We start from the raw sequence: 22,014 nt of genomic DNA, 5'->3' as shown, positions 1-22,014 counted from the left end.
GGCCCCTCTGCTTAGTTTTCAATAGCTTTGTGTGTGTGTGTGTGAGGAATATTGGTCCTGAGCTAGTATCTGTTGCCAATCTCCCTCTTTTTTTTTGACCTCCCCAAAGTCCCAGTACACAGTTGTATATCCTAGTTGCAGGTCATTCTAGTTCTTCTATGTGGTATGCTGCCATAGTGTGGTTTGATGAGCAGTGCGCAGGTCCATCCCCAGGATCTGAACCAGCGAACCGTGGGCCACCAAAGCAGAGTGCACGAACTTAACCACTTGGCGACAAGGCTGGCCCCTTAATTGCTTTCAATCGCTGCATGTTTTTCCATGGAGTGGATATGCTGTTTTGTGTTCATCTGTTCCCTTCCTGTGGGGTTTAGGGAGGCTTGTTTTATTTTTGCTACTACAGATAATGCCTTTACATTTCCTCTGTAAACACCGAGATAACTATGTTAATCCATCGCAAGAGATAAATTAGCTGTTGGACCTTCACATGTAGTACCAGGAGATGAGAGCAAACAAGGGTTAAAGGAATTGATTTTAATTAAGCAGAAATGTCTTCAGCAGCCCTAGTCAGCGTCACTCCCACAGAGTTTTGATGCTAAACTTAGCCCCATCTAATGCGCTGGCATCTTCATTCTCCGCCTGAACTTATTAGCCAAACCTTCAATGAAGAACATCAGTGCTGTGACAGTTTGAGATGTTAAAATGGAAACTTTGAAACAATCTTTCTCCTTCTGCCTTATTGCATGCAGATAGTTCTTGATTACCCACGTGTGGAACAGCCATGCTGCCGACTGTCAATTCTCATCACTTCTCATCGGGAGTCAGGTTCTCAACTCCTTCCTCCTCCTTGGGGTCTCTCAAGGGCTCCTCCAGAAGGGCCAGGGGCAGGCATCACATTCCCCAGGGGCCCCAGATGTAGCATGTGTTTTCATGGCCTGTGAGGTTACACACAGAGGGTCACAGAGGCGTAGACAGAGGACTGAGGGGATAAGACACTCATCTCCCAGGTGTGAGCCGCTGCCCATTGCTGGACCACACTGCTTTCAGGGCGCTGTGAATGAGTATTCCCATCAACATTAAATGATGCATTCTATTAGATTGCCATAGTGATACAGTGATAATGATTATAATTTGTTATAAATATAAATATTTGAAAGGGTTAATTTATTCAATGCAAACGTTTTTAAATACAATTTCTATGTCTTTGTTGTAGAGTTTGTATACACTGGGAGTCTCAAAAATTGGATAAAGCTTGGGCCTCCCCTGAGGGTGGCCTCACTGCTCACTGGATCCACTCCCCTTCCCAGGCTGTGCCCTGAGCGGCCACTGCCCATGAGGCAGGGCCTTCCAGCGGGCTTTGTGACAGCAGATAAAGAAGGGATAGAGCCTAGACAGCCCCAGCAAAGCCCAGGGACAGTTCACACCTGTGCTTTTTATGCATTCCTTTGCTTCACTGTGTTCAAATTAAAAAAGACTCCACTATAGTAGATGTATTAGATTATCTAAGTTATCCATTGATTATGACCTAAACCCTTGGGGTCAGGTGTGTTTTGGAATTCAGGATTTTTAAGTTTTATTTTAGAAAGGTAGTATGGTACATATATGTTCTATCATCTAACACCCTCAGCCGGGGCTGAAATCAAATACATTAACATTTCTGCAGCAAAACATATGAATATTCATACTAAGCAGGATCTATAAAGACTATAAATAACCCATGTCACATCAGGTCAGCTTTGCCATTAAATGAGATTGCTGCGATCTTTCAGAAGAAGATTGGAGGTTTTCTGGATTTGATCATTGCAGCTTGTGGATCCTTTATTTTTTTTTTTTAAGTTTTGTCTGTCTCTATTTGTCCCCCCTCCAGTCATTTAGTTGACAACTTAGGAATGGCTTTTTGAGCAATCTGTGTGAAAGGTAGCATGAGGCATTTTTTTTCTGGAATTGCAAAGAGACCGAAATGAGGGGCAGGCCATTTTTTGAAGGAGTGAAAAAAAAAAATCAATGTTTGTGCCTTTGGGTGTTGCAGTCACGTTATTTATCAAGCAGGCTAACCAGGGTGAAGCAGCCTCCACTCCTTTCAGCCTTTTAAGCACATCAAAGGAGGATGGTCAAAAGAGCGGGCCCAGTTACCCTAATTACATCTCACCAGCTGGCTACAGGCACCAGGAAGACTTCGGGGAAGGAAATTAGTTAGATGATCTGGGATGGCAGCATAAATTTACTTCTGTCCTGATCCACAAGTATCCCTTCCAGCCCTGTAATTCTGTGATATTTTGGTATCTTCTAATTAAGAATATTGGCAGAAAACCTTTTAATATTTTATAAGAAAAGTAGTGGCATACAGGGCTTTTCAGAACCAGTAGTTATTCACTCTTTGGAAGATGCTACCAGCAATAGCCGGGACCCATCTTGGGACTCAGCAAGCTCTTCCCTTGTGCCACCAGCTGGGCTGGAGAGTGTCAGTGGTACCACAGGTAACTTCTGCCTGGGCAGGGGAGAAGCGAAAGGGAAGGGAAAACCTGAGAGAAGAATGGAGGAGAGGCAACCTCTCTCGTGGGTTTTTAGGAAGGACCATTAGATTTTGAACTTTTTGACTGCAGCGTTGCTACCTGATTTATCTTCTCATATCCTGTTCCATACCTTGCATTAACTAGATGCTACGGACAAAAATGCAGCATTCTCTGAAAGAGCTTGCTATGTAGGTTAGTCCTGCATGGGGCACTTTGGCATGAACTGGTTCTGAGGTTGGTAGAGCTCAGTGCATCGCAGAGCTTGATTTTGTCCAGCAGGTTTTGTTGACTCCATGTGCTCCGCTCTGTTAGACGCTGTGAAGAACTTATGGGAAGTGTAGAAGGTCTCCACTACCTTTCCCTGAGATGCGTGCTGGAAAGTGGAGTGGAAAGAACTCCTGGGGTTCTTGACCACGTTGACGTCAAACCATTGATGGCTGTGACCAACAGGGAGTCATTAAACTAAACTGTCTCTAAGATAATCAGAGCTGGATCTGGGACATAGTAGATGCTTGATAAAGAATTCTTGAATAACTGATTAAATAACATCTAAAATAGTAAAACCTTGCTTAGACCTATAAAAGGGATAGAAATATACTTCGTAATTGACTACACACACACACACACACACTCACACACATGATGTTATGGGCTCAATTGTGTGTCCCCAAAATTCTTATGTTGACGTCCTAACCCCTAGTACCTCGGAATGTGACTGTATTTGGAGAGAGGGTCTTTATAGTGGTAATTCAGTTAAAATGAGGTCATTAGGATGGGCCGTAATCCTATACTATGACTGGTGTCCTGGTAAGAGGAGGAAATTTGGACATAGACAGTTACAGAGGGAAGACTGTGTGAAGGCACAGGGAGAAGACAGCCATCCATGCCAAGGAGAGAGGCCTTGGAAGAAATCCACCCCACCAGCAGTTTGATCTCAGACTTCCAGCCTCCAGAATTGTGAGAAAATAAATTTCTGTTGTGTCGGCCACTTAGTCTGTGGTACTTTGCTGTGGCAGCCCGAGCAAACCAATACGCATGGGTACTGTAAGACGAGTATATGGAACTAAAATAGAAGTCCACCACATCAAAGCTGACCGAAGACTGAGAATCCAGCCACAACAAAGATGTTTTCATCATTTAAACAACACTTTTTCTTGGTGTCTTCAAAGTTAGAAGGTTCTTTTTTCCTTTTAAAAATATCTTGAATGGGTTAGAACTCTTTTACAAAAGCTTGTTGGAAACATTGCCAAGAGTGCTTTATCTCCTCTCAGGACGTTTCCCTGTAATCATCAGAAACAGTCCTGCTCATCCCACAAATAATAGCTGTGGCAGCTGGATGCTTGCAAACGTTCTTAGGGATGCGAGGGTCTGAAGAGGAGGAACTCGGAGATATGCTCTTTTGTCAATCTTTGCTCTTCTCTTCTTCAGAACAACTTCAGGAGCATCTCGGAAGGAGGAAAACTGTCCCGAAGGGCCTGTGGGGGCCTTTGTGGGAAGCGGGAGGGGCAGACAGAGGCATATCTGTGGGCTCCTAGGAACCCTCCCCACCATTCTCAGCTGCGTGAGGAAAGGCTGCAGAAAATAAAGCAGGTTTTCATCCAGGTTTGATGAGCGCCCTATTCCAAAAAGAACTTAAGTGGCACAGAGATGCGTATAATATTTCATGATAAAATAAATACAAATAAGTCTAAAAATAAGACAAAGGAGCAATCAGGTTTGCAAGTCAAGATGGATCCAAGAGTGAGAGCAGCAGCAAATAGCATGATGTGAAGTCCCCAACTTCTGCTCACCGTGGACCACTGATTTAGCGTTAGGGTGTTTCAGCTCCCTGGCAACTTAGTCAAAGAAAGAAATCCTGTTAGTGACATCATTCACAGTGTCCATGAGGTACCCACAAAGCAAGTGCCCTGGGAAAGCACAACTGTTCATGACAGCAAGGGCAGAGAAAATCATCCTCTTGGTTAAGTCCTCGGGTTAGATTGTTTTCTATAATCCTTGTGTATTCAGTGTGAACTGGTGGTGTTATGCTAAAATTCATTTCACCCAAAATAATTTTATGGAGTTGGCAGGGGAGAGGTGATAATAAAATCAATGTTTAGTGTAAAATCAAAGGGAGTATATAAAGAAAGAAAAATCCATGACATTCTATATTTTATTTAGTTGCATAATACTGAGTACTAGATTCATTAGGAAGTTTGGGGAAATGTTCTTGCTCTATGCCTTACTTTGGAATAACAGAATCACAGAAATTTGATGCTATAAGGGACTTCAGTAACCAGGTCCCCCAGTTTTTTTTTCCTAGATAAACTAAGAAGGTTCAGAGATGTTAGGTAATTTCAAGGTCACGCAGTGATTCGTAGTAGATCTGGGGACCAGAATACACATTTCCTGCATCCCAGCCCAATGCATTTGGACATCAAAGAATGCTTAAAAGTCCAAGCTTGAACTCAAGCTTTCAGAGGTTGCTAAAACCACATTACTGGTAAAAAGCCTTGCTTTTAGGCATTCAGCTGTGTGCAGTTAAATGCAGAGTAGAGTTTTTTGTCCTGTGAACAGGTCATTGTTCCATTATATTTTACCTGTTGATACTCCAGAGATCAATTTTTTCTAACCGCCTTCTTGTTCTGTCACCAGCATTCGTTAGAAGGACCTTGTTTTATATTAAACGTTGTCTTTGCTTTGATGCCAGAGAAAACATTCATGGAGATATAAGAAAATTTGCTCTTCGCAAGGTTTGAAAGCAGCAGAGTATTCTTTTTTGACTGGTCCACTCCTTTATGAAAAAATTATTTCCATCATGTTCTTTCTTTGGAGAACTCATAGTGGTATGTTTCCCGTAGTAATCTGGAGCAAGGAATCGGAAGCTAAGATTTTATCCTTTTTAGAATAACAGAATCACTTTAGAGTTTAAAAACAGAATTAAGCAGAGTGGGAAATACCAAATTATCTCAGATCAAGTGTCCTTTTAATTTAAAACATTTCTTTTCTAAATGCTCATTTGGAAAAGGATTCAGGCAATGTGCCCTTATGTGATTTGAGTGCAGGCAGACTCCTAGTGCTTAAAAATGGCATTAAGGTGATCTTTATTTCCTCTCAACAGCTGTCTGCTCTGAGTTTGTTTTTCTGCTAGTGTTTCTGACCCCAAAAGCTCTATTTAAAAAAGGGGGTTGGGGGGTCTGGCCCGCTGGCGTATTGGTTAAGTTCACACGTTCCGCTTCGGTAGCCCAGGGTTCGCTGGTTTGGATCCCGGGTGCGGACATGGCACCGCTTGGCAAGCCATGCTGTGGTAGGCGTCCCACATATAAAGTAGAGGAAGATGGGCACGGATGTTAGCTCAGGGCCAGTCTTCCTCAGCAAAAAGAGGAGGATTAGCAGCAGATGTTAGCTCAGGGCTAATCTTTCCCAAATCTGTGTCTCTGTTTCCCATGGAGATGCTGAATATTTCCCCAAGATTCCCAAAGCAATTTTCCAGCAAGTGGATGTAACCTCCACTGTACACAGGGGTAAACTGAAATATGAAGAAGAGATGTGTAGGACTCGGAACTGAGCTGGACATTCTGATACTTCACTGGGTGCCAGTTTCTGTTTCCATTACCCACCGTCAGCTCAGCAGCCGCCTCATTCTGATCCCATGCCCATTCAAAAGAAGCATCCTTGGGGGTCCGTTGTGGTGGAACGGAAGCATCTGCATCCTCGGTGCATCACTTGAACACTAAAAATCCTGTGTTTTGGACTTTTGAAGCACTTCTATCAGTCTTGATTTTAGTGTTCTGGAAGGACAATTGTACATACATGCGTTGATATAAAAAAGTAAAGTTTTGGCTCTGTTCATTTTCCTTGTGTCACCCAAATATTCCCTACATTCTGAGTGGTTGAAGTGTATCATCTGCTTACTCAGCTGTTTTACATCAATTCCAGCTTTCCAGATTTAATTTATATTATTTAAAAGCTTTTATTCATTCATTTAAAAAAAAAAAAAACCCAAAAAACCCCACAACGATTTGTTGAGGCCCTGGAATGTGCCAGGCTCTGTGCCTTAAAAAATGATTTAACACTTGTAAAAATTCATTTAAAATATTATTTACAGGCAACATGGTAAACACTAATGATGGTAGTAATTGAAAAAGAAAGCAGACTTTGTATGATGATTGCAACTTTACAAAAATGTGTCAAATCAGGTATAGAACAAAGGGAAATGAAAACTCTTTTGCATTACATTTGAGTGATTACAGAAGATTTTTTTCCCTTAAAGTAATTAGAATTTTTATTAAGTTGTTTTTAAGAATAAAAAACAAAAATAAATTCAAGTATACATACCATTCAAGCAAGATAATTCTGAATAATTCAGGTTACCAGCACTTTCCCCTGTCTGTCTCTTTCACTCCCATATCTTCAGTAACTAATGTACGGTCTGGCACATAAAGGTTTTGCCAATGTTTGTTGAATGAAGTAATTCAAGTGAAACAATTATAGATCCTTTATTAATTTGGAGGGATCGCCTCATCAGTTGATCTGATTTTCACAAAGGCCTGTCTGGCATTTGCCTTGTAGCAGGCAAAACAGTAACTGATCATTCTGCTCTCTTTGTGTTATTTATAGGGATATTTTGCACCATTTCCCTCTGCACTTACGCTGCCAGCATCTCCTATGATTTGAACCGGCTCCCGAAGCTAATTTATAGCCTGCCTGATGATGTGGAACATGGCTACAGCTGGTCCATCTTTTGCGCCTGGTGCAGTTTAGGCTTTATTGTGGCAGCTGGAGGTCTCTGCATCGCCTATCCATTTATTAGCCGGACCAAGATTGCACATCTAAAGTCTGGCAGGGACTCCACGGTATGACTGCCCACCCTCAAGTTCACTGCTCGGTGACCCGTCCACAGTGCGGACAACTCCTGAGGGGCACGGAGCAGAGTCTGCGTCAGGATCCCAAGCACAAAATGGTCTTTTACATTCCAGCCTGTTGCCTGCCAGCCCTTTCTGGATGACTGATATGAAATCATGCAAAACCTCCATACCTTTCTAAGGACAAGCCTACTGTGGATTCAAGTGCTTTAATGACTATTTATGCTTTGACTGTGAGAAATAGGGAGCAGTGCCATGGGACATTTCTAGGTTTAGAAAAAGAGGAAACAGCAATGGAAAAATTTGTATGATTGCCATTTATTTCGGAAAGTTTGTATATAACAATTACCTGAGAGTCGTTTCTATTTGCAAAAGGATTCGTAACAAAGCAAGTATAATTTTCTTGTCATTGGACCATGCTTGTTAAATTTTAATGCAGCACCTTCAGCACTTGTCCTAATGGTGTCTTCTTGGGTCAGCACCAAATATTGGTGCATTATTTGTGGATGTTCCTTGTCACAGGAAGATTCTTCTTCTGTTGCCTTATTTATTCTTTTTAATTGAAGTCTCTTCTCTGTCTTTGTGTGGGAATCAAAATCATAAGGAAAACAGATGAACCGTGTAAGAGCTACTCTGTGACACTATGCAGTATTGTTTGAAGTCCTCTCTGTTGTTCAACCTCTGTCTCTTTATGTTAACTGGATTTCTGCAATAAACGGCTGCCCCCTTGTTAATCTGGCTTTGTTTTCCTGGCTTTCAGCTGTGGCAACAGGCCTCCCTAGCCATATGGACAGGGGAGAGCTGTTGTTTTCATAAGACTCTTATTAAGCCTTGCGAAGTGCATCATTTCCACTAGGTTGGTCATTATTATTTATCTTTTGTAGCAACCACACACTTGATAGTGACAAAAGATGCCATCTTCAAACTTCTTTTAAGACCTTACCATAGTATTTTAAATTTTCTTCTCTCTCTCTCTCTCCCTTTATCATTGGCCTGGTACTTGGGGAGCGAAAAGGATACCTTGTCCTTGGCCCTCCCAGGCCCGTAGGTTTCAGCCTTGGCTGAATCATCCGGTGAATTTTTGAGTGGTACCTAGAATGGGCCACACCTCAGAACGATTGACTCAGAACTGCGTCTTGGCCCAGACTTGAGTATTTTTGATAAAACATCTCAGATAGTTCTGATGTGGAGGTGGGATTCAGAGCCACTGACCTGGGCCAGAGCTGCAGTTGTCTCCTGAGCAGCTAACATTTATTTAGTACTCACTGTGTGCAAGCAACTGAGCTTTGTCTTTTCTGGCTATAATTTCATTTAATCCTCTTGAAAGCTTATGAGGTAGGTATTATTATTCCATTTTACGATAAGGAAGCTGAGGCTCAGACTGAACGTTTGCTTTATTTTTTTCTCAATCCTTTTCCTATGTGTGGGTCTAGGACAAAAATTAAAATCCTCCCATTGTGTTTTCTTATCTTTAAATGGAAAGGTGGGCACTGGCTAACTTCTAAGCTTTTCCTTTTAACGCCAACATTATCCTGTATTCTACACACAATGTGTGATAAAGATGCTCTTTAAAATAGAGGAAGATGCCGTATCTAGAAGTGAGACACCATTTCAGATTTCATAAAAGATACTTTTTTTCTTCTTTATAAAAACTGATTTCGTACTTATAAAAGGATAATGATAATGTACCCCCTCAAAATAAAGCCTGATTTCCGAGTGACAGTTCCACATATTGTCATGGAAGCCTTTTGGAAGACTTTAGATGATGCCAGTGACCACACAAGCCCTTGCCGAAGCCTGTGTGTATTTTCCCTGGCAATCTCTCAGGCCTTTTTAATAAACCTGTCCCTCGGGATGAGATCAGAGACATATAGAAATGGGCAATTATTTTCATTTATTGCTTATGTGGGAAATTCTCAAAGCTGGAGAGCTGTTTCTTTGAAGTCTTCTTTAAAGATCCTCATGGAAGATGTCAAGACTCTTGAACATTTATATTCCAACCACCAAAGCAGTGTCTGAGCGAGTGACTTTTGAAGTTTCTGAGAAGCTTCCTAGGGGTTTGAGGTGAGAATGGAAGAAAGCCCAGGAATGACAGGAGGTTGAAGGGTTCAGGCAGCAGAAAGATTTGCCCAGAAGCAAGGGGAGTTTCTTTGGGATTCAAACGTGTGCTGGCGGGAAGAGAGCCTCCCCACCTTCCAGCCCAAGGGAGCGCAGAGCGAGGAGCGAGGAGCGAGCGCCCAAGCTTCCTTGCTTTCTATTGACTGTCATGAAACTGTGAGCAAGTGGTGCTAAAGTTGGGCATTTGACCCCTAGTCCTTGGGCTTCTCTTAGGGGTGTGTTCTTAATTGGCTGGTGAATGAAGAATGATTGAAATGGCCACGCAGTACTGCATGGGGCAGAATAACTTATTGAGACCATTGGTTTGTTCTCTCTGTCCCACTTCTGCTTGCATGCCTGTAGCCAGACAGTATTTCTTTGCCTCGGGGATTTTTTACAGGGCAGAAAGCAGAGGTGCATGAGCTCATGGAAGTGAGGATGCAATGAGTCCAGAAGGGAGGACAGGTCAGAGGACTGACTTTGTGGGCTAGAAGTGCCTCAGGGCATCCTGGAGACCGGAAAGAGAAAAGGATGGTGAGCTCGTGGTTAGCTGGGCCCACACAGCCTGAAGGTGTCAGGACCTCGGAGAGGGTGGCTGCGTGGGGCAGCCAGGCATACTGGGGCCGTTGGTACAATGGCTTTCTGAGCAGCAGAACCAATGGCTGGGAGGAACCTAGCCTTGGAATAATGAGCTTCTCAGTGGTAGCATTCTAACCCTTGAAAGGCCCAGGGACATTGGCATAGCTGTGTGTGTCTGTCTCCAATAAAGACTGAAGTCACATTCTCCCCAGTCCTGTAAGATAAGGCTTTTTGAATAGAAAGTAAGTGGATTTACAGAACACCCGGGGTTGTATACTAAGAATCATGTCCCTTTGCCATATATAGATGACAATTACAAAGAAATAGGGCTTTATTCAAACCTTGATGAGATAACCACAGACCCCACAGGCTCCTCCTTTTGACATTGTTGTCCTTGGTGTATTTGCAGTGTTAGAACCATTGCTACCCACTCCGGGGAACTCTACCCCTCCTTTGGAGAACCATGGACCCGTGATAGTCAGGAGTCCAGGATGTAGGAAACTTACATAGAAAGTAATTTCTCCATAAAAGTCATTATATATTCTACAAATATGTTTTGAATGCCTACTATATGACAGACACTATTCTGGGCACTTGGGGAACATCAGTGAAGCAAAACATATAAAGGTTCTTGCCCTTGTGAAGCGTGTTCTAGTAAAACGCAGTAAAGTACAAGTAAAAAATCAGTTACCCTTTCAAGCCCGAAACGATTTCATAAATCCAGGATTAAAGTAGCTCAATATAGTTATTAAAATGTTTCTTTTGAATTACGTTTACATTGGCTGTGCATTTCACTTCGTATCATTCTTATTTGGATCTATCCTCAGTAACATAAAAAGTATATTATTAACTTTTTGGCGGGGCGGGGTTGCCTCTCGAAGATTTCTCGTTTGAAACTTAAATCTGAGAACGATAAAGGTGCATTGCACAGGCAAGCTTCAGTTACCTGAGCTAAGGAGACTGGGTTCCTGAGTTCCTAAGGTTATCTGAGCTAAGGATGAAGAGGAATCTGGGATCTGAGAGACTCAGGGGGCCACAAGGTCAAAATAAACTACCCAGTGCAGACCTGTGCAGACTTTTCCTTGTGTCTCAGCTTCAACACAATGCTCCTGGAAGCCTGCCTTGAGCATGCTACACTGCCCTACCCTTCTCCTGACTGGTTACACTGTGCTTGCCCATCACCCCTAACTGCATCATAGCCTCTTGTAAGATGTCAGCTGTGTCTTGTTTGTGTTTTGTCTCCAGGGCTTAAGCCTGGAACACAGTAGGTACTCACAAATCTTTGTGGAATAAATGCATGAATTCCAAGTCCCAAAGATAAACTCTCATCTTCCCTGTACAGAACTGACTCCCTTAGCACCAATTTTAGGGAGCCCATAAAAAACATATATAGTGTTATAATAGGCTAAATGGAATGAGAATATAGCTTGGCAAGCAAGTAAGCCTCATTAGAATAATTAAAGGGGCTATTAACCCAAACTAGCCCAGATAAAACTTGAAATGTGTTATGAACTAAGTACTATGGAACATTTATTTGATGGCTCAAACAGTATTAAGGCAGTAACCTCAATATGATTCTACACCTCAATTTAAAGCTTTCCCATTTATGTGCGGGTATGTTTTAAATCTCTAATTGGAATTCTGAAAAGAATGCTTCAAAAATGACTTCGTTTGAATGCAAATAGCTATACTGACCAAAAACCTTTTTAAATTGCATTATTTGAATTTCTCTGGGGCCTTGTCCTTTGACCAGAAGGAGAGGAAATTCTCCTTGCTGCAGGACAAGCACAATTGCTTGACGATGCTCAGGGCATCCCATTGCATACTGGGAACATGGCTATCCAACATATTTCCTCTCCAATACAAAACCTATATTTTGCCAGCCTTCAAAGCAAGATTTTGAATTGTTCTAAAACCTATTAGAATATGTCTTCTTGTAGCTTCCATAAGAGGAAAACAAATTAGGTGGCTCTAAAATTAGATACTTTTCTATCTTTATTTCCTATTTTTTCTCCCCATCAGCATGTCCTGTAAAATACTGCCTGCTACGTGTAAGGCCTTGGGCTGTGCATGGGCCTCTCTCAGGTCCTCTCTGCAGATGGGAATTGACAGAAGACCGTGGGGCTTGAGTGGTGAGAGCAAGGGGGCAGTGGTGCAGGCAAGATTGCCAAGATAGGCAGAGCCTTGTTGGCTGCCGTAAGGAGGCTGGGTTTTATTGTGGCAATGGAAAGCAATGAAAGGGTTTAAAGAAGGACAATGATGTGATCTGATTTCCACTTTAAGAATATCAGTGTTGCCGCTGGATGGAGAATGGATTAGAAGAAGCCAAGACTGAAGGTGGAGAAGCCGGTTGAGGAGGAGGGCGTTACAGGAGTCCAGGAGACGTGATGGTGGCCTGGACCAAGAGGGTGGCAATGAAGATGGAGAGAAGTGGGCAGACATATTTTAGAGATAGAGTTGAAAAGACTTGCTGGTAAATTGGATGGAAGGGGGAAAAAAGAAGGGACATTATCAAAGATGACAACTAAGCAATTTTTAGAGTTGTTATTTTCTGAGGAAATTATGGTCCTTGTATCAAAAAAGAGATAGCATAATTTGAAAAAAAAGAGAAAAAGAAAAAAAATACTAAATTTCACGGTAAATCCAGTGTCACTTAGGACGGCTTTATCTTTAACTGAGTGGAACCCAAGATTGAAAAGCTGTAGTTGAGGGGCCGGCCCTATGGCCGAATGGTTAAGTTTGTGCTCTCCTCTTTGGGGGCCCAGGGTTTCACTGGTTCGGATCCTGGGCGCGGACTTAGCACTGCTCATCGAGCTATGCTGAGGCGGCATCCTACATAGCACAACCAGAAGGACTCACAACTAGAATGTATAACCATGTACTGGAGCTTCGGGGAGAAGAAGAAGAAGAAAAAGAAGATTGGCAACAGGTGTTAGCTCAGGTGCCAATCTTTAAAAAAAAAAAAAAGAAAAGCTGTAGTTGAGAATATGGTCCAATGACCCCAGTGTACTTTCTCTTTAATTGATCCTGCTGCCAGCCTCTTCCTCTTTGGTTTTTAGTTGTTCTCCAGAAGCTACCTACACCAGGGTTGGCAAATAGGATTTAGTTTGAATGTGAACTTGATCAATTTGTGATGACTGGGGAGATTTCTGTCCAGCCACAAGGGGAAAGGATGTAGTGATTGTGAGTGAATAGGAAAGGCAGGTATCACACACTGGCTACCCCCAGCTTCAATCACACCCAATAGACTATTGGCCTGTTTTTTTTAAGCCCCCATCATATCTTAGGGCTGGCCTTGCTGACATTCACGAAGTACACAGACCACTGCCCCATGATCTGCTCCTTTTGGATGGCCAAGACTCTGATGATGTCACTGCCTTGAGTGAGTTGTTGTAAGGATGGATGAACTAACTACCCTCAGACTCTTTAGGACACATTCTAAATCTACATAGGACCTTAGAGGTACATTCCCTCAAATCTGCATAGATGTGGAGTGACACCCTCTGGGAATTCTGGAAAGTACAGGGAAGGCTTGCTAGAGCAGGGTTCATGGAGGCGTCATTAGCTCCTGACGAGAAGAGTCTAGGACTCCATTGATTAGGCTGCTAGAACACAACAGATCCCTCACAATCACAGACAGATGTCAAGTTCAGGACGTTTAATTCTTGAATCGTAAAACACCTTTTGTTTTTACCCTCACTTCTTTGCCTGTCAGTCAAGTTGACTGATGAGCACATGCATACTTGCTTTAGAAACTTGGCCATGCCTGAACTGAACTTCACTCAGCTGTGGCTTCAGTGGGCTTCAAACTCATTCCCCACACATAAAACACGTCACATCTCATCATACCAGTTGGAGCTGTTAAGTATGAAAACACAGAAGGAACCCAATGCCTTTTGCATAAATTGCTGAGGTTTTCTTACTTCTCCCTAAGCCCTGGTTTTCCATTTACTAGTTTCGGACTTTAGTGGGTGCTCAAAAAAACACTTCTCTCTTTCAAAGCACTTGATACTAAGAAGATGGTGCTGGAGTCCCATTCCTGTCAATTCCTAGGTCTCCTTCCTCCTTGTAAGTGTTGCATATAAATAAGAAGTGGAAAAGAAAGCTCTGATTCTCGCGTCCTCTCCTGTTCTGTCTCTTGGCCTTGATGATACTGACTCAGGGTTTCCTCGGGGACCATTCCAGGCCATGCTCTTTACAAACCTTATCTTGCTTTTATAACCCCTACTTTATGGTTGGAGAAACTAAGGCTCATAGTGGTGGAATAACCTTCCCTAAGGTACTAAGTGGTAGAGCCAAGGTCTGGATTCTGGCCCGCTCACTCCCAAGTTGTTGCTCTTTCCACTTTCCCATACAGCATCCACATCACCTACTCGAGACCGAGCACAAATATCAACAGTGCATTTTTAACCACATCTGAACTTATTTCTCAAAATTTTATACATCTAGATAGATTCACATTCCCCTGCATTTTTCATGGTTCTCCTTGGAAGCGCTGCTCTGCAGTTTTTAATCAAGCTATATTTCTAAACCCAAGCATACGTTGCCCTTTGTAATTCTGTAAAGAATGCCAAATCTATTTTTATAAGCACAGAACCTCTCCTTACATGAGTGACCTTTGGGAGACCCTGTCCTCTGCAGTAGCCTAAAGGTATGACAGCAATTTTAATTACCTTCTTGACACTCCCCAACCCCAGAACATTTTGAGAAATTCCCGTGTCACCAGGGCAGCTCAAAGATTAATATTTAAGTGGCTAGGTTCACCTTACTTTGTCCCGTGAAAGCATTCCTGATGACTTTTTAAAAATTATTAAATGAAAGCAATTATTTGAAAAAGAAGGCTATATAGCTTTGTGGTTAGAGATGGGATAGGAACTCACAGACTCATGAATTTCAGTCCTTGTGTTGTGACTGTCTTCATGTGTGGCCCTGAAAGTCAATCATCTCTCCCAAACCTCTGCAGACAGTTACGAGCTGACATGCTTTCCAGGGACATTGGCAATAACTACCCATTAAGAAACCCATGAAATACTCTGAACCCCACTATAAACTTTTTATTTTCTTTATCCAAGTTGAAAGTGAACAAATTTAAGAAACACAGCATGTAAATTACACAATGAAATAAAGCCATTTGATGTTGAGTCGATACAAGGACATCATCCAAGTTTTTTATTACACATGAAGGAGAGCACTTCATTTTACATTTTTTCTTCAAGAGTTTGGTCGCCATGCAGTGGTTTCAAAACAAAACAAAACAAAACCTCAGGACAGCCTTGGGAGGTCTGTGGAGGCTCTGTCATTCCTGTTGGCAATAAAGGAAACCGAGACCCTAAGCATTAGCCCAAGATCTCTCAGCAGACTCTGGCAGGGTGTCTAACTTCCCAACAAATGAGCTAACTAGGTTTTGAGGTCAGTACATCTGAGTAAGTATCTGTATTCCTGCAAATATGTCGATGGACCATTGGCCTCTGCTTTATATGCCTCTGCTGTGACTACAGTAAATCGCTATCATGCCAACATGTTTCTCAAATAAAATGGACTTGGGAATTGGAACTAAACCAACTGTGAAAGGTAATCTGGGGGAGACAACACAAGTGATTAATGTGGTATTGATTCAAAGGATGAGCCAGCTCTTAAACAAAGAATTTTCCAAATAAGGTAACAGTTTAAAGAGTGTTCACAGGAGTAGGGAATAAAAGAACTGGAGTGAAGGTGAGGGAAGAATGAGGGTGAGCTGGAGTGAGGCGGGCTGAGGGGCAGAGAGCCACGTGGAACCATGTGGACTGGGACATGTGGATGCCTCCTTCTCACAAGCTTGTCAAAAAAATACCAGTTACTGTGGGGAGCCAGAAAAGTGAAGAATGCAACTGGTTAAGATGAAATTTAGTACAATTTTATTATTTTTTAAAGCAATCAGCTTGTGGGTCTGTGATACGCCTACATAATCAAGAAGGGTGTCACAGAAAATGTCAAGCTTTTACCTAGTAACGATCGAGCAGCTTGTTTGGTGCTGCGTGATTCCATACATTCCACAGTCACAAAAGAAAAAAAAAGTCTTTCTTCAGGGAATAACAGCTGAAAATGTTTTCTTTTTTCCCTTGTGATATTGGAATGCATGGATTTGGTCAAAGCAAGGGGGAATTTGGTCTAGCATCTAGGTCTTTCTGGCTCTGTTTACTTGGTTGTCAGATGACTAGGAAAAGTAACTTGCATGTGGTCATTCACTTATCAGATCTATACGGAGTGCCTGGTGTGTGCCAGAGACTGACTCAAGTACAGCGGGTAATCAGTGAGCACGTCAACAAAGCCACTCCCCTCAGGAGGCAGACAATAAGCTAGCATGTCATGTGTGCTGGTGGTAGGTACTATGAAGCGAAATAGAGATGGCTAGGAGAACAGTGTGAAGGGTAAGGTGATGGGTCTTTTAGATAGGGAGGCCAGGGACAGCCTTGCTAATAAGGGGACGTTTGAGCAGAGAGGTTGAGTAACGCAGGTATGTGGGGAAATGTCCAGAGAGAGGCAGCAGCAAGTACAACGGCCTGAGCTTTGCACATTCCAGGGTCAGTAAGGGGGTGGAATGAGAGGGAGAGTGTTAGAGATGAAGTTGGAGGGGTACCAGTGGCCAGATCAAGACTTTGGGTTTTATTCTGAGTAAAATGCAAAGTCATTGGAGGGTTTTGAGCTGGAGAATGATATAATCTGACACATAAAAACAGAAACAAAAAACGTTTGTCCGAGTGAATTAATTTTCCTTGGCTCCCATGTTAATACCCAGAGGCCGGTACTGGGCATTTGGGGCCCCCTGGCAGAATACATGGTTAATATACCCACTCTTCCAGGCTGGACTCAACCTCAGATAGTGTCAAGGGCAGGAGTTACAAGGGGCAGCTGGAAGGATGACCGCGAAGTGGTAGAAATAATGCGTAGGAGAGATGGAGGCAGGTAGGGAGGGACCCAGAGTAAGTGGTCTCATTTGTTACACCCTTGAAAAGGCAGTTACTTGCTGAAGGGACTTGATGAAAACTGACCATATTAAATGATTGTGACATTCAGATGGCAAATTATACTTCAAATCTCCTGATTCTCTTGAACATAATAACTTCATGGAATTTAACTAGAAGGCAAAGCTGAGCTCTTCATGTACTTAGGCATGTTTTCAGCTGTCTTTAAACTCCTCAGAAATCCATTACTTTTCACTCTCACATGTTTTCCTGGACTCTTTCATCTCTCTCTCTCTGGCAAGCTCTTTCAGAGAGTGGTTTCCTCTTTCCATCTCCAGAGGTCAATCCTCTCAAAACCACGGACTCTTGGCGGTGCCCTCCCACTCCCTGCTCATGCTGAAGTATTTTATGGGACTTTTTTCCCTGGCTCCTGTTAGTTGTTTAGAGTGGATTCTGTTGATTGCAACAGGGAACAGTGCCCCCACCACACTGGTTACTGAAAGCACACTCCTGTCACACAGACACTACCTATGTCATTCTCGGGGGCGTGTCGCATATGTTTTGCATTTTCCCTTTTGCCAAATGTGGCACAGAGTGTGGCACATGAGAATAGTATTTCTTGAACTAAATTATACTGCTACGTTGTTTAGCAGAAAAAGAGTTTATTAAAAAATATATTAAAGTGTTCAAGAGGGTCAGAAAATTAGCCTGGGTGGATATTTGCCAGGAACACCATCCAAACCACATGACGGGATTGTTGCCACAATGACCCATTGCAGCCTCTGCTAGGCACCCACACTGCAGCTTGCACCATAGACGTTGGACCGTGAATGCTGCCCTCTGCCCCTGCTGACCCCTGAGGCCAGATGCTTCTGTTGCCACCCTTCCAGAAAGTGGGTTCCATTATGGTGCCTGCTTAATTAGACGTGATGTGGTAACGGGTATCCCTCCCACTTTCACATTAGTCCCTTTATTCTGACTTTGGGAGCAAGAGCGCCATCTATTGGTTGCTGCTTCATAACACACACAGCATCCCGTAGGGAGACATCTCACCCTTTCAAGGAATTCTCCCTCTGCTGGCACAATAATTGAGTGGTCAATAGGCTGCTCCACTATGCCATAACGCCTTCTGTTTCAGGTGATGGGGTACATGGTAAGACTAGAAATCCTTTGAGCCTTGGTCTGTGGTCTCACTCACATCACTGTAACTGAACTCTGCTGAAAAGCACTGTTGCATGGAAATAAATGCAAGTGAATAAGGCAATTTGCTAAGTCCACGAAAGGCGGTGCTGGCCCGGAGAGTCCAAATCCAGAATGAGCAGTTATTCCAGTGATATGAATTATTGCCCTCTCCACAAGGGAAGGGTCTCTTCTACCATTCTCTTCCTGGATGTGGTATTATAACAAGTCTCAGGGTTGGTCACTGCTGCTGAAAGTTAATCAGCAGTGGCAATAGGCACATCAGCCTTGGTGAGGAGAAGTCCTTGTTGGGCCAGTGGATTATCTCTAGCCCTCAAACTATGGCCACTTTGTTCATGAGGCCATTGAGCAAGGGTGGCTGGGTAAAGGGGAAGACTGACATCTACAGGGCACAGGTCAGGCAATCATCCACCTGCATACTTAGAAGCTTCTCCACAGTGGGAACTCTTGATCATGTTAGCGGGACACATTCTCCCACATCGGGCCTGTTTTGAGATGTCCATCCACATTGCTCTTCCCCAGGCCTCCTTTCAAGTTGCTGATCATCCTTTAAACCTGGTAGCCACTGCCCACAACACAGTGAGCATCTGCCTCTTAGGCCACCTCTCCCTCCAGGCAAAGTGTACAATGTGGATCACTTCAAGTTCTGCTCCCTGGGAGGATTTCCTTTCCCCACTGTCCCTCAGCTCCAGGCGGGGCTGAAATAGCCCAGCAGTTAAGTTCCAGCAGGTGCCAGCAAAACTTGCAGAGCCATCTGTAAACCAGATATGATTTTTTCCTTGGCCAACTGCTCTTTGGGAATTCCCCAGGGGACCATGGTCGTGAGGGAGGCCAGCAGCGTGGCAGGCAGGAGGCACTCGACAAGATGAGATACTGACTGCTCCTGCAGCTCATGAGGATCGCCAGCCACGTGGCGCACAGTGCTAATATCTACCACTCCGCCTAATGAGGGTGTGCTGCTGGGCTGGGCCCACTGAACTTTTGGCCTGGATGATCAAATCACTCCCAGTTCAAGATGGGCAGTTAGGTCACATGGTCACCTAGTGTTCTCTGGCCAGGCCCTCAATAGCAAGCCAAGGGTTTTTGTTTTTTCCCCCCTTTTTCTTCTCCCCCAAGCCCCCCAGTACGTAGTTGTATATTCTAGTTGTGAGTTTCTCTGGTTGTGCTATGCGGGATGCCCAGGATCCGAACCAGTGAAACCCTGGGGTGCTGAACTTAACCACTTGGCCATGGGGCCGGCCCCCAAGAGTTTCTCTCTAAAAGGAGAATAATTACTTGCATGAGAGCTTGGTTTTGCTCCAAAAGCTAAGAAGCTGCAGCTGTATTCCCCCTATTAGGACTTTCTGTGGGCTGCATGCTGCATCCAGGTTGGCCACAGACACTCTGAGCCCATTAGATCTCCTGGGTCATAAGGGCACAAATGCAGAACTGCTTACAGTGCTTACTGCTTACAGTGGGCCAGTTGGAGAGCCCTCTCTTACCCAGGGCTCCATCAGAGCAGCAAACCCAAAGGTGACGTGGGTTGCCTTCAGATGCCAAAGAATTCCATCAAGCGTCTGGGCCTCTTTCTCCTTGGTGGCTGCAGGGGCTTCTAAGAGCTGCAGTTCTTACAAAGATATGATAGTGCTTTTGTTTGGCCATTTTGGTAGGAAGGGGGAACCTAAGGAGTATGTGACCTTGGCCCTCCAGTCATAAACACCCCTACTCCATGGGTCTGAAAGCCATTGTGGGGATTCTGCAATTGCTGAGGGTAGCTATTCCAACTATCGACTCAGGAACTGGGGAGATTACCACATAGTTTTTCACTGAGAAAACTGAAGCAATCAGAAGACAACTTGCACAGTCTACCATCACCACATCCGCCCACCTTCCAGCATCTGCTCCCACTTACAGTCTGTTCTCCGACAATGCATGTTTCTGTAATGGGCATTCACTCAAATATGGCTAAGTAGGGGGATGATGTCACTATAATGTGGAAATCAGGTCGGTTTGTAAGTGATTTCTTTCCCCTCCAGCACATTAATATTTTGTGCCACTAGATAAGAGCAGCTGAATGTGAAGGACACCAATGGAATGAGCGGACTGAGCAAGCTGCAGGAGAATCAGGCTCTTCACAGGATGTCCAGTCACTGCACCTTCTCCTTGGGTCCAGTTTGACCGCAGGTTCTGTCTTGCAAGTCCTTGTTGTGTAACTCAGTAGCTTCTACCCTTCCTTCTACCAAATTCTATCAAGCTGTCTTTGCCCTTTTTCTGGAAAGGTGAAATCCTTAACTTACTGATGTATTTATTTATTAGGAATACACTTTTTGAACTATGTTGTTTTTGTTAGTGCATGGGTTGCAAAGTTGGATAGGTTTGGAATGATCTGCCCCAAACCTAATTTTTCCATAAATTGTGTTATTTTTAGTGCATGAATTTGAGAATGACACAATTTCCAGGGGCACATTTATCATGTTATTGCAGAAATGCTTGTTTGCTGCCTTCCCACTCGTAACCATGGAGAAATTCTTCATGCTCTTATCTAAAGCTAAGTCCTCCACGTGTGGACTGCATTCCATCCCCTCATTCAAGGACACTGGTCCAGCATTTATCCCCTTTTCCCTACACCTCAACCGTTTTTTGCCTTTCCTGGAACATTCTCTTCAACATAAAAAACATGCTGCTACTTCTCCTATCTTAAAAAAAATTCGTTGTCTCAATTCCACATCCCCTACCAACCTACTACCTCCATTTTTTGCTCCCTTTTCAGCAAAACTAGTTGAAAGAGTTGTCTATACTCACTACCTCCAGCTCGTTTCCTGTTTTCTCTTTAGCCCAGTCCAGTCTGGTTTTGCTCCTTCTCCACCCCACCAAAACTCCATTAGCAGGGTCACTGATGACCTCATGGCCAAGGCCAAAACTCAATCTCCAGTCTTTATCTCACTTGGCCGGTCAGCAGCATTTAACAGTTGCCCACTCCTCCCTCCTCCATACCCTTTGTTCATCTGCCTTCCGGCAGACCACTCGAGGGTTTCCTCCTGCCTCCCTGTTAGCTCCTTGTCAGTCTCCCTTGAGGATTCCTCTTCTTCTCCTGACCTCTCAGTGTTGAGGAAGCCAGGGCTCAGTCCTGCTCCTCTTTCTTTCTCTCCTACATTCAGTCCTTTGGTGATCCCAAAGGATCACAGTTTCATGGCACCAACATGCTGAAAATTCCCAAATTTCTATCTCCAGAGCACGCCTTCTTCTTCAACTGTAGACTCATATTCAATTGCCTGCTCAACAGCTCTTGGATGTATACTGCACATTTCAAAATTAGCAAGTCTAAAACTGAACTTCTGCTATCTCCCACCCCACCTGCCCCTCCTGCAGCCTTTCCCCATCAGTTGACGGAAACTCCACTGTTCCAAGTGCTTGGCCAAAAATTTTGTAGTCATTCCTGCCTCCTCTCCGTTATCACACCACTCATCAAAGACATCAGCAGATCCTGCTGGTTCTACTTTAAAAGTATATCCAGAATCCAGCTGCCTCTTACCTCCTCTACTGCTACCGCCCTGGGACAAGCTACCATTTTCTCTTGCCTAGATAACTGCAAAATCTCCCAACTGCTCTCTCTACTTCCACCTTTGCCTCCCTATAATGGATTCACAATACAGCAGTCACAGTGATTCTGTAAAATGTTAGAACTGCCACCTGTTCAAAACTCTCTAGGGGTTTTGAAAGTCAAAGTCCTCATATTAGTCATCAAGGCCTGTATGATCTAACCTGCCACTCTTTAACCTCTCATTCTCCCCCTCGCTCACTCTACTCCAGCCACATCTGCCTCTCTGCTCTTCCTCAAACACATCAGGCACTCTCTTGCCTCAG

At 43.6% G+C, this 22,014-nt stretch overlaps 1 protein-coding gene across 1 annotated transcript in view; it reads left to right on the top strand.

The window, feature by feature from the left end:
• Positions 1–8,081, top strand: part of TMEM178A (transmembrane protein 178A) — a 51,061-nt gene extending 42,980 nt beyond the window's left edge. The window contains exon 4 of the mRNA XM_046662378.1: positions 7,110–8,081. Within this exon, the coding sequence (XP_046518334.1) occupies positions 7,110–7,351 (242 nt within the window). The 3' untranslated portion in view covers positions 7,352–8,081. The remainder of the gene's footprint in view (positions 1–7,109) is intronic.
• Positions 8,082–22,014: the final 13,933 nt, after the last annotated feature.

The sequence above is a fragment of the Equus quagga genome, chromosome 5 (assembly GCF_021613505.1).
Source record: "Equus quagga isolate Etosha38 chromosome 5, UCLA_HA_Equagga_1.0, whole genome shotgun sequence".
Lineage (NCBI taxonomy): Eukaryota > Metazoa > Chordata > Mammalia > Perissodactyla > Equidae > Equus > Equus quagga.
Note: the sequence above shows the minus strand (reverse complement) of the source record. Positions and strands in the feature narration are given on the sequence as shown.